Source organism: Colius striatus, chromosome 9 (assembly GCF_028858725.1).
Source record: "Colius striatus isolate bColStr4 chromosome 9, bColStr4.1.hap1, whole genome shotgun sequence".
Taxonomy (NCBI): domain Eukaryota; kingdom Metazoa; phylum Chordata; class Aves; order Coliiformes; family Coliidae; genus Colius; species Colius striatus.
In genome coordinates this window covers 9,026,260-9,038,626 of record NC_084767.1, presented here as the reverse complement: position 1 = coordinate 9,038,626, position 12,367 = coordinate 9,026,260, and the positions used below count along the sequence as shown (strand labels likewise).

The 12,367-nt window shown below is 42.1% G+C and overlaps 1 protein-coding gene across 1 annotated transcript in view; it reads right to left on the bottom strand.

The window, feature by feature from the left end:
- The window catches only part of WWC1 (WW and C2 domain containing 1), a 70,945-nt gene that overhangs the window by 9,239 nt on the left and 49,339 nt on the right, over window positions 1-12,367 (bottom strand). The window contains exons 9-13 of the mRNA XM_062002974.1: window positions 11,165-11,407; window positions 9,543-9,632; window positions 6,668-7,206; window positions 2,495-2,603; window positions 612-692 (exon numbers count right to left, since the gene is read on the bottom strand). Of these exons, the coding sequence (XP_061858958.1) occupies window positions 612-692; window positions 2,495-2,603; window positions 6,668-7,206; window positions 9,543-9,632; window positions 11,165-11,407 (1,062 nt within the window). The remainder of the gene's footprint in view (window positions 1-611; window positions 693-2,494; window positions 2,604-6,667; window positions 7,207-9,542; window positions 9,633-11,164; window positions 11,408-12,367) is intronic.

The following is a 12,367-nucleotide window of genomic DNA, read 5'->3' as shown; positions in this document are numbered from 1 at the left end:
GATCTGACCTAACACAGGTGGCTTTTCCTGAGGTCTACCTAAATTGCTGCATTGTAACTGCAGCCTTCTGAAGGGATTTGATATGACTGCAATATAAAAAAGCTGCAAGTAGAAATACTTGAAGTACAACAGGGAAGATATTATGGGTAATCACTGCTTTACTGTTGATGGCCATAAGAAAGTTTTTGCACTACTTATTGTTCCTAGAATCATAAATAACCTTCCACAAAGTCATTTAAGATGCCTCTGTGCTTGTTTTCCCAGGCCTGGCCCTCTGCTTGTGGTTGAGGATTATGATTGTCATTTACTCTCAGCAGCTTTTCCCCCCACGAGCTGCATGTTGAAGGAGGCTGTAAAAGCCACCAAAAGGCTTTCTCCAGCCCAGCACCATCAGTGCTCCCATTGCTGCTTTGCGCCTTTGTACCACACTGTCAAGAGTTGATTTCCACTGAAAACTGGGCCAAGGACCTCCTGGAGCTGAGTGTAATTCTGAGTTACACTACAAAGAGGGCGTTAGTTAATAAGACAGGATAAACAAGAAAACAAAACAGAAAGCACCATCTTTTAAATCCTCTACACCATTCTTGCCAAGAAAAATATGTAGCACTTACCTCATTGCAATTTGCACTTTAGCTGTCCCAACTGCTTCTGCATCATCACTGTCAAACACCATCACTTCTGACACACATGGTCTGAAAGAAATCAAAGGCAATTAAGTACGTGATTTCCCCCTTATTGAGGTGTTACCATTTAGGTGATACAAGATCTTCTCCTTTCCATCCAGGGGTTGGGTATATGGATTTTGTAAAATTAGCAGCTAAAAGAAAGCCTATTTAAGAAGTGCAATCATCCTTAGAGGTATGTATTACAGTGCTTATCAGCAGAAAGTCATATGCCTTCCCCCTTCACTGCCAAAGAAAAGGCACACAAAAGATGGCAAAAATAAGGCAGTGGGGGATTTTTAAAGGGTTCCCTTGACTGGATTTTAGTAAAGACACCTGACTGCCCAGCAACAGAAATAAGACTTAACAATTGCAATCTTGTCCTGGGTCATGACAGCAAAAATTCTCAGGTTTGATTAGATTTAAGCCGTTCCTTTGTTTCTTTAAGAAATCAAACTTCTCTAAGCACATTGAAAGTGACAGAGTACAGTGAGTGGTCTTGAAACAGCTGCCTGCATCATCTCCCTCCCAATGCACTCCTCCTCCTAACTTTTATGCACTGAAAGTCCTCCAGACTACATTGTCTAATTGACTCAGAGGCTATGCTGTAGCACATGAAAACAGGATTAGCATTCTTCTCTTCTAAGTGTTTTCCCTATTACTTGGCACTCTCTTGCATTTCATTACATTCCAGCTACAGAGGACAAACGTATTGCTCATCCAACCCTCACCATTATGAGCACCAAAGTGACCCCGTAGGCATTACAAAGGTTGGTAAGTCAAAACCCAAACACCACTAAGTAACATCAGACATGCAAGTGTGCAAGGGATGTCTTCTGTAACTGTCACTCATTATCCCTCCTCCCCTCTCCACAGAGTTCCCTATGCTGTTGAGGAGACACAGGGCCCAAAGACGCCCAGCTGTCTCACTGCTTGGCTTGAGCCCACGAGCTCCAATTTACAGAAGTGTTGCACTTCCTTGTCCAAGTGAATTGTGATGTAAACAAAGATTACTCATTGTCTAGAGAATTAATGAAGATAATGAACTAATGGGTGGACTACAAGATAAGCACAGTTGTGTTGGGACACATAGTAGTTGGACTTGATGGTCTTAAAGGTCTTTTCCAACCATAATAATTCTATGTAACAAATTACCCCATAAATCATCTCAATGTCAATAAAACTCATGTTAGATGCAGTCAAATCAGGTATCTGTCAGATCAGTAACTTTCAGTGAACTTGTTGTCAAGCCACCCCAAGATAGCTTTAGCAAACAGTAAGGGAGGTCCAGAAACCCAGCAAGAGCAGTGATGCCCAGCTCCAGCTATAACCTGTGTAGTCAGGGGGAGTTAGCAGGCCAGCAGAAATCACATACTGGAGGCAAGCACTCAGGAATGCATCACAGCACATAGACATCCATGAGGCAGTTTGAGGTGCTTCTACTATCTTCCTTAAACGTCCCAAAATCCTTTCACACCGACTCGGGGCTACCATTGGCAAGAGAATGGCTGAAAGGAGCTTTACACTTGCCAGATGGCTCTGCTACCCCTGTCAAGGCAGGAGCCACAGCTTACCAGCACCTCCACAACCAAACCAGCTGTTCAAACCCTTCTCTGTGAGCTTGTTTTCAGCTAATTCTACTATGGGAAGCATGGGTCATTTTGATAATCAAATTCAACCTGCTCATGGCTTTTCCAGAAGTATTAAGAAATTTGAGATTGAGATGCTTAGTCACCAAATTACAGGAAAAGATCATAACCAGCAGTATTCCAGCTGACTCCTGTGTACAAAGCTGAGCCTTTGGCTTCTTCCTAGAGAGAGCTGATGTCTACCTTTGTACAGACGCCTCATATACCCCGCTATCTCCAGCAACAGATTCATCAGACACCGCAGCTGACACACACGCCACCTTCAGTGCTGTCCCTCCAGCTGAGTTTATACCTATCAGAAAAGCACAGAGGAAAATAAAAAACAAGTGTTAATGAAAGCAAACCTCTATCAGGAACAGCCTTTTTTTCTTATCCTCCCCTTGAATTGCCTTTATTTCCCCCACCCAAGCATTGTTCAGCAACAGGATGTTTCTGAAGACAAAAGGGGACAGAGGTAGGGCAGGCTGTGCTCAACAGCCACCCTGAAGTTAGTGCTTCAGGAACGTGCCTGATTGCTCTGGAGGTCAATAAGCCCCTGGACAACCTGAGGAACAGCCTATGCGGTGGAGGCAAGAGCAGGGCTTCATTCCACACTCAATGCCCATTTAATACTGAAGTTTAATGTAATTTAATTTACTAGTGAGGTTATACACAGGTTGTGCTGAGTGCATTACAACTGGCTACCCCTGGCACCTCCATGGGTGCATGTCCTCACAGGCAATGCCAGGAGAGGCTTCCAAAGCACTGGAAAGGCAAGGAGATATCCTATGACAAGGTAGACAACGGGCAGAAGCAGCAGAACTTCAAGTTATAAATATGAACCAATAAAACAGTTTCTGTTGCAAGTCACCCTTAAGCAGGCGACTTAGCTGGTCCTAGGTAACCAGAGAGCAGTACACAGGCCTCTGGTCAAGTATGGATTTTGAGGAGGGGTATATCCTGCCTGAAGAGCTTTTACTACTTTTAACTTCAAGGAGAGGAAATAGCAAAAAAACACAGCCCCCCACCTCTAAACCCAAAAGGTTAGTGTACACAGGACAGAAAACAGGTCAGAAAGTCCAGGTTAACTAGCTAAACATGGAGAGAAAGACAGATGATAGGATTTGAAGTAGCAGCCACATGCAGGAATGCAGGGAAAAGGAGACTGTGAAGAGAAACCAAGGAGGCTGGAACAGTGTTTTTGCACAAACGTGTTATTTCACATAGATTTCTTGTGCTACAAAACAGGGAAAGATACATCTGCCAATTCTGCACCTTTTCACTTGAACCATCACCTAGCTCTTAGCTCTCCCTCACTCTCAGGACTTTGGGAAACCTGCTCCAAGGGTGAGGAGATGCCACATTGTCACACAGGGAGCAGCTCTAACAGCCATGGCAGAAGTGTGGCCATGGTGGTCTCTCAAAGGGCTGTCTTTCAGAAGCAGTCCCTCTTTCCTGTAGCCTTTTGAAAGCAAATGCCCTCAAGCCAATATATGGTTTCCATTTCATCTTTTCTTTATTACAAAATAAATTTAAGGGTTGGTTGGGTTTTGTTGTGGGTTTTTTTTGCACAGTCTCACAAAGCCACTTTAAGAATTAAAACCAGCTTTGAAAAAAACTGGTGCAAAAAGCGTGCAAGTGTACAAAGCTATGGAAAAAGGTAAGGCCTTGTTCTGCAATCAGCAGTAGAGGATGCTACAGGTAACACCAACATCTTGAATGCAGTGGGCAATTTGGGCCCATTTATCCATTTATTTTTTTGACACCACCATTGAATGGTGGTTTTTGTCTTGGTACCATTGGACAGAAACAAATGTCCAAATCTTTTCCCCATAGGTCAAACCACATGAATAGAAGTTAACATCTCTAACACCCTGTATCAGTCGTTAACTGAAACAAATGGATCCATTTAACACTGACATTCACACTTTAATTCATCCTCCCTCCTGCCTGGCCCCTGCTGCACTCTTGATCATAGGCTATGCTGAAAGTATGAGGACAGAGTCAAAACTATGTTTCTTCTTTCCTCAACACTGCTTTGTATCCCCTGTTCCATGGTTTTACTATGAAAAGAATTCCTTCCCTGCTGGCTGGCTTTCTAGATCGAGTTCTTTGAGTTTTACATGCTGGTCTCAGAAATGCTGCTCTGGGAATCCCTTTGCATGAGGCCTTCCTGGGAAGGACAACACAGGTTGATTTCCACATGCTTTCACTCTTTTTCTTCTTCAATTACCAATGTGATCTAGTTATTTTGATACAGAAAGCCTTCAGAGCACTTCATGAGAGCACCTTGTAGCTAAGGTGGGGGAGTAAATTCGGAAATGCACAAACCCCAGCAATAAAGTAGTGTCTGTTTGTACAGCAGAATGCTGAAGTGTAAACCTGAATACAGATAAATGTTCCCTGAAAAGGATTCATCAAACAGCCATCCTTTTCCTTATGTTTTTGCAAAGGACTTGGAGGCTCAGCCCTGCAAGTCTCATACACACACTGAACCTGTAACTTTTTCATGCAGCTATTTAACACAAAACTTACATTTTCTATTTTAAGTCTCTAAAGCTGTATCACACTAAAAAGAAAGTTCAGAGTTCAGAACTGATTCAATTCTCTTCTATATTCCCAAGCTGGCCAATAACTGGCCAGGAATTAGCTGGCCAATAACACTTCCTACATTTTTTCCATCAGTTTTTCCACTCACATCAAGAATTTCAAGTTTGTTCCTCGCTTCCTGCCATTTTCCCTTCCATGTGCTCTCCTGGACACACCATGACAAGGCTTTGAAGAGCCGTGTCGTGCCCTGTCCTCACAGCTCAGAGATTGCCACAGTCAGATTCTAGGTTTTGCTATTAGTTCCACTTAAACTGCTGAGGTATCACTCAGGTGAGAGAGGAAACCTTGTTTCAGCCTCAAAGCTAGCTGAGCTTCTGTTCTAACAGAAAGAAAATGCAAATCCCTCAGACATATACCATCCAGCTCTACTTACAGGAACACGTGAGCATGCTTTGCCCATGAGGCCAAGTACTGACCACCCCAGATCCAGTAACGGTATGTTATGATCACTCCCTCCCAATGCCTGAGGAGTAAAATCTCATCTAGTTATTGCCCTGAAATAAACTACTTATGGTGATTATTTTGTCTGCTGACTGGCTAACAGCAATAATCACTTAATCTGCTTAACACCTGAGCTTTCACTTTAACAGCCTTGCCAAATCTTGAGGAGCTAAAAAGGTTAAAACTAATCAGCGCCCAGTTCTAATAAGAATAATTAGTGTTTCCTACTCAAATGAATAACACCTCTTGCCTGTAGGAAAATGGTAGCTCAAAGGCACTTGTGTCATTTATTGTATTTTAACTAGTGTCACCCTTTGTAAGGCAGAAGGCAGTGATAACTTGGTACTAGTTCCCTGTATTGACCTCAGCTGTTTGATAATCCCGTGAAGAACAGAAACAACTTGCTGGTTCACACCACTATAGCTTGCAAGTTTATACCACCTTTAAAGCTCTTCCTCACTACAGTTACAAATCCAGTCATTTCACTCATCTCTATTGGATCTAACCCAGCTACAGTCACAAGGGCTTCAGACAAGCCCCAGCATGACTGCCCTGACTGCAGCCTACTGCTTTCCATCCACTTCAGCCCAGCCAGCATTCTAAAAAAGGATGAACCCTTCTCCACCCACCACCAAGCCATATGCATGTATGAGAACATTCACTATCTCTAAGTGTCTTATTTTATCATGCTCACAATCTAAACACGTTTTTGTTGCTAAGAGACCAGCCCCCTCAAAACAGCAGAAATCCAAGCACAGCCTTGACATGTCTGCTCAGTTGAAGTGAATAAATTCATCGCCACTGATTTACTGGGAACCATTTACTGGGTACCAGAGCAAGACATTGTGCATGCTGAGGTGACAGGGAAGGATTTTTATTATCACTTGTTAAATATAAAACTAAACGGCTTTCTCAGCCTTCCTCAAAACTTAGCCAAAAAGTTTGTGTCAATATGGCATTATGTGCCCCCTCCCAGACTCAAAACACCAGACTACATTCTGCATAGTTAAGTGTCAAATTCAACAGGAATCTCACTACAACCATTTCTATTTGCACATGAAATCCCTGTGATTTGTGTACACGTGCATACAAGTTCCCTAAAAACACACCTAGTCTTCTGCAAGACTCATCAGATCAGCAGCACTTGTCATGTGCAAACTAAAATACCAACCCTTTCTCCTGAGCAAGATAGAACACACAGATGAATACACTTTTCAACACAAAGACAGCAACATGACAGCTTTTGAAATACTTGCTTCTCAGTGCTCTATAAACTACATTAAAAATAAATGCGTGTATGTGCATGCAAATAGCTTGTTACCATACCTTGACCTAGATGTTTCTCTCCTGCTCTAGGCTCTTCCAGTCTACAGTTGCCACTCCCACTGTTTAGAGTGAGTTCTGAGAGATTTGTACTTAGCTCTGCATCATCGAAGTCCATATGGCTTGAAAAGGCATCACCAGTTAGGAGTGGGTCTGTCACCAGTGGAGAGCAAGGTGGAGATGGAGAAGAGAGGGATGACCTTGGAGACAGTGATGTCATGGATTTTGGAGTACCAGACAGTGATCTCAGAGCCTGTATGCGACTGGTGGTGTCTGCTTTGTGAGTTTTTGCTACTTCGTTTTCATGAATAGTGGTGATACAGCCTGATGGTCTAAACCCAGTGGCTCCTTCTAAGAGCAAATCAAGCTTGTTTTGATAGTCCGAGTCCAACTGCTCCAACTGCTCCAGGTGGTCGTAGTAGAGATCAGTAAAACTGGCTGAGGTGGATGAATCCTGGCTGGAGGTGGCAAGAGATCCTCTGCTAGATGCAAGAGAGCCAGGGCTGCTGCTCGAGGAGAGGGAAAGCATGCTGGTAGAGAGACTGAAGGAAACAAGTCAGAAAACCATTATATTCTATTTCTTCATTTCTCAGGAAAACATTGCAAGCCCACATGGTACATTTTGCTTTGTTAGCTCAGGCCATATGCATTAGTCCCCATGACAATCCAGAACCACAGTCCACCCAGCAGAAAAGTTGTGTCACTTTTCAGTAAAAGTAATATAGTTCATCCACATTTCTTTTCTATTCACCATAGCAACCTTATAAGAGTTCTTGTTTAGCCAAAACAACTCAAATGAATACTTCCAGATCAATTAAAATTAGTGACAACACTCTCCTCCCTCATCTGTGTATAAAAAAAGGCCACAGTTCCTGTTAATCTCCAAGGCAGACCACAAAAATGAGCAAGGCCCATGCAAGAAGATGAAGTTATTGCAACAAACTGTCTGACCATTTGGAAATTTTCTTCCATTTGCCTCAATCTTGGACCCACAGTCAAAAGGCAATATTACAGCTGCCCAGAACTGGCCCTCGGAGTTCACAAAAACCAGCAGTATACCAGAAAACTGCCAGGATTTACCTACGTGAAAGACTGCTACGTGGAATCCAGGGCCAGGAGAGCAAAGGAAAGGGTTGGGGCTGGGCTGTGAAATCAATTCACACAAATTGTTTATCCCTAGAGATATAGGTTCAGAATATAACTGAGAGCAAAATTAATTTTAAGCAGGTGCTGAATATAGGTCTGTTCAGATGAGAGCACAGACACCACAGCACACTGTTTTCTGCTCAAAAGGCCCAACAAACCCTCCAGTACTGACTACAGCATACATCATGCCTAGAAACTCCACTTAAACCAACACTCCTGGCTCCAGATGTTAAACCCCTTGCTCATTACTGACTGTTTAAAGATCCTTAACCCTCGGTTCAGATATGGATTAGCTATTGAAAAATTTCTGCATCTAAGTGGCCTGAGCTACCCCACTGAAAAACAGTGAGGATGTTAATAAGCCTAATAATCCCTTATTTATTATTTATGGGGTAAAAGCTAGAAGCTGCATTTGTGTAATTATGTCCACAACCTTATGGGAAAAAGGCAAATATGCACAATTTAGTGTAATTTTGGCACAAAATGTCTCCTGTATTTGTATGACAGATGTGCAGTGCAACATATTTGTTCAACAAAAGCTTTTGGGTGAAACTTAACTGAAACATGATAGATAATTTTGCATTTTAGTAGTATATCTACATCTGGCAAGAACTAATGAATTCACAGCTTATCAGTGGATTTCACTATGAAAAGGGAAGGTTGTTTAATGAATCTTTTCCCTATCAACAAATTGGGCTCAACTTAATTTTTTGCATACCTTTGAATGCCAGACATTTTGCATTATGAGGTTAATAACAAATGCTTATTCTCATGAAGGAGCATGCCAAGAACACTGGGAACTTGGTTAGGACGAAATTAGTTTCACATGCTTCTCGGTCACCTCAAAAGATCCCTAATCAGCTAGATGAAATGAAAATATGATGCATTTCCACTGCATAAGAGCATCACAGAGAGTTATTCTCCATGGAGGCTTATTTACATGTCAGTCTTGCACTATGATTTCTTTCCAGTCTTTTCGATGGCATCTTCACAAAATGAAACAGAATCCAAGTGGAGCAGAAGCTACAAACAGAGTAAATTCAGTACACACTGACAGGAGAAAACCTCAACCAAACAAAACTCCCACCAAACTCTCCTCCTAATCAAAAAAGATAAGACCATAGTTTTAGCTAATGGTGATTTGGCCTTACTGCCCCCAGTCACGCATTTGTCTGGAACCAGTAATCCTGTGCTCTTCCAAAACTACAGCCTGAACAATCAGACCACACCGCAACTGCAGAAACATTTCTTTATCCCATACAAACCACACTAGAGTCAAGGATATCTCAATACACTGTCTGCATTGCAAGCAATAGCACATTTGGAACGAGTTGCATTACTAAGATTCACTTCATTTGCTATGTGAGTGTTAAGCTGTCTTTAAGACACTTTATTAATATAATGATTCAGTAATTAAACATTAGTAGAAAAATCTGATCTATCCTTAATCACCTAAAGCTTACATGTCCAAAATAGAAGATACTGAACAAACTCCTTCTGTTGTCTGACAGAAGCACCACCACAAGGTTATTTATCCTATTCTAAAGCGTCCATCTAAAACTGTGACAGGTTCAAGCCTTCTCTTTTCACTGCCTATAGAACAATCTTAGGTTACTACCACAACTGAAAGGCCTTTTAGACCTCTCTGTTGGGGGATGAAGTTGTTAGCAGAGAAAGGCAGCCACACCACATGCAGTTAAAGCACCTACAACTTCTGTACAAGGTTACATACCTTTTCAGCTGCGTGTGCAACACTGCAACTAATCGGGTTGTTTCCTCCAGTTCTCGGACTAGCTGGTTTCTTTTGCTGTTCAACTTCAATCTAAGAGAAAACAGAAGGAAAAGATGAGCTGAAGCAGCATTTATCACTTAAACTGGGAACTAAAGAAAAAAACATGGGTTTTTTCCTATGAAATCCTAAAAAGGTAGTGAGGACACCCAGTATTACATGGGACACAATCTGGTCAGCATGGGTAGTTGTTTACCAACTTCCAATACTCTTAAAATGTGGAACCCAATTCTGCAAATATTCACAAAAGGGAAAAAAAATGACAGCTAGTACTATAAAAGTCAATGTTTCTATGATCAGGTCTCAAAATAAGTCTGGCAAATTTTGCTCCCTACACACTATTGCATCCTTTTACTCACTGTGCTAATAGAGGTGTAAATGCTTTATTTTGCTTTCAGTAAGGTTTAAGGATGACTAAGCTCTGCATAGTTTAGTTATTAACCATCTCATTACTGCTTTACACCAATTATGGACTTCAGCAAGATCATAGTTTTATTTCACACCTGAATTGGTTTGAGACACAAACACATGCACCTGGAACCTCACATCCTAACTTCACTGATGGGCTCAATGACTGTAAAGGTCTTTTCCAACCTAAACTATTCTATGATTAGCAGGCCTCAGGACAAGAAACCCTTGCCAAAATAATGCTATTTCTTTTACACACTGGAACAAGACCATATTCCTAAAAATCACAAACAAAAGTGTTCATTCTACAGCAAGATCAGAAATATTTGTTGAACCACAAACATTTCAGGCTGGCAAAAGTCCTGCAGCTGAAACACCTGAGATACCTACACTTTTTTCCCAGCATTTTAAAACCATGAAAAGATTATGTAGAAAACTCTACATTGAGCATCTAGAAGAAATGAAAATATAGAGCCACAGAGAGAGTAAATGCAACACGCCTGTTCCATATGTATTCAAAAGACTGCAGCTAGAAGTAGCATTGCCATAGCCACCCACATTAATACATCCAGATTGTCAAGTGCTTGTAGGCAAGGCCTAATGCAGTATTCATCCTCACTGCACATTCCCATGAGATCTCCCCCTGCAACACAAGTAAAATTATGGAGGATAGTTGGTATTTTTTTTCAGCTAGTTTAGATTCACAGGCTATTCCATGCAGCTCCCCCAGCCCTGTCAAATACCAGTTCCTACAGGAATCATATAAAGGATGCTCAGAACAAACAACAAATTTAAAAAATTTAAAATTCCATCTGTTGACATTTACCAAGCTCCAGACTGCACAGCAACTGTGGAAGCTGCTGCGAGGTGCTGCCTGCATACAGAAACACCATAGTACACTAACATTTTACTGGGCTATTTCGAGCGTTTCTAACATTGTCATAGGGGATCCATTTGTAGGAACAATAACTTTTCCCCACTTGGGAAGTTGCAGGCGGTTTCTTTTGGGAGATGATTTCAGAAACCTTGTAAGTAGAAAGAGTCTCCTGGAAATCTGAGGGCACACTGCTACCAACATTCAGTCTGGGATGTTACTGCTTGCTCCTGATTACCTCTTGTCCAGCAAGGCAAGCTCTGTCCTATGCCCAGTAACCTACCTCTCAGTTAGAGCTTTGCTCTGAGTGTCTCGAGCAGCCTGAAGGTCTTCCTCCAGGCGCTTTCTCTCCGTCTCCAGTCTCTCCACCTCTCCTCGAGTCCATTTTCTGGGGCTAATAAACCGCATTTCTTTCAAGAGCTCCTCCTTCTCATTAATCAATATGAGGCGATCCCGCTCCGAGTCCAGCACACCAGGCCAGGCCTCGCTGTCCAGCTTAGCCAGTTGGATTTTCAGGTTTGCTATTCTGTAGGGAAAAAAATAAGTTAATGAAAGAACAGTTACTCCATGAGGAGTGCAAACGTGCATCACAACCAACCACATCTTCGACTGCCCTGAAGAAGGCTCTCAGCTCAGAGACAACTACCCTCACCCTCTTGCTCTCTTTCCCAGGGTGCTGTCAACTGAATGCACTGCCGGGACGAGGGCATGCAGCATGGTATTTAACTTGTTTGCTCCCAGTGGGAAGCTAAGTTTCTGGCTAATCTGCAGTGTCCACCAGTCAGAGAAACAGCAGAAGCAAAATTCTGGATCTCGAAAAAAGCTGTCAGATACTATAGGGTGTTTCATAGGCCTTACAGCTAATGACCTCACAGTACTCGGTGTGGAGGGCATCATGCGGTAAAGATTTGGTCTTTAATCAGTTTTATGGAAGAGAACTGTATACCTTCTGTGTGTGATTCAGATGGGCTGATAAAGATCTGTGGCTACTCAAAAATTTAGAAACCGCTTGTCTTTATGATGAGGAATTTAACCATATGCATGCTGCTACTGGAAGAATACATCTCCTGACTCAACACCAAGCATTTTGGGCACATCCAAGAGTTATACTATTTCTGGTACAACCTACACCTGAGGACGCAGAGAGTCAAAGAGGCAATGCAATCTTACCTAAACCCAGAGCCACTTGTTTGCATATAATTTTAAGTCTGTTTTTATTAGAAGCATCATTCCAGATTTCAGTTTTAAGTCTGTTTCGATAATGCTTCAGCACCATACCACATCATTTCAGGCAAGATGATGATTACTAAAAGCAACAGCAACATATATCTAGAATTTAGCAGGAGCTTTGATTGACAGCAGAGAGTACAGCTGGTAGTGGGTAAGGAGGGTGCTCACTTGAACTATATGCCCATTCCCAGTTTCCCAGGTATCTGAAGTGCTCAGTTACAGAATCACAAAATGGTCAGGATTAGAACGGACCTCT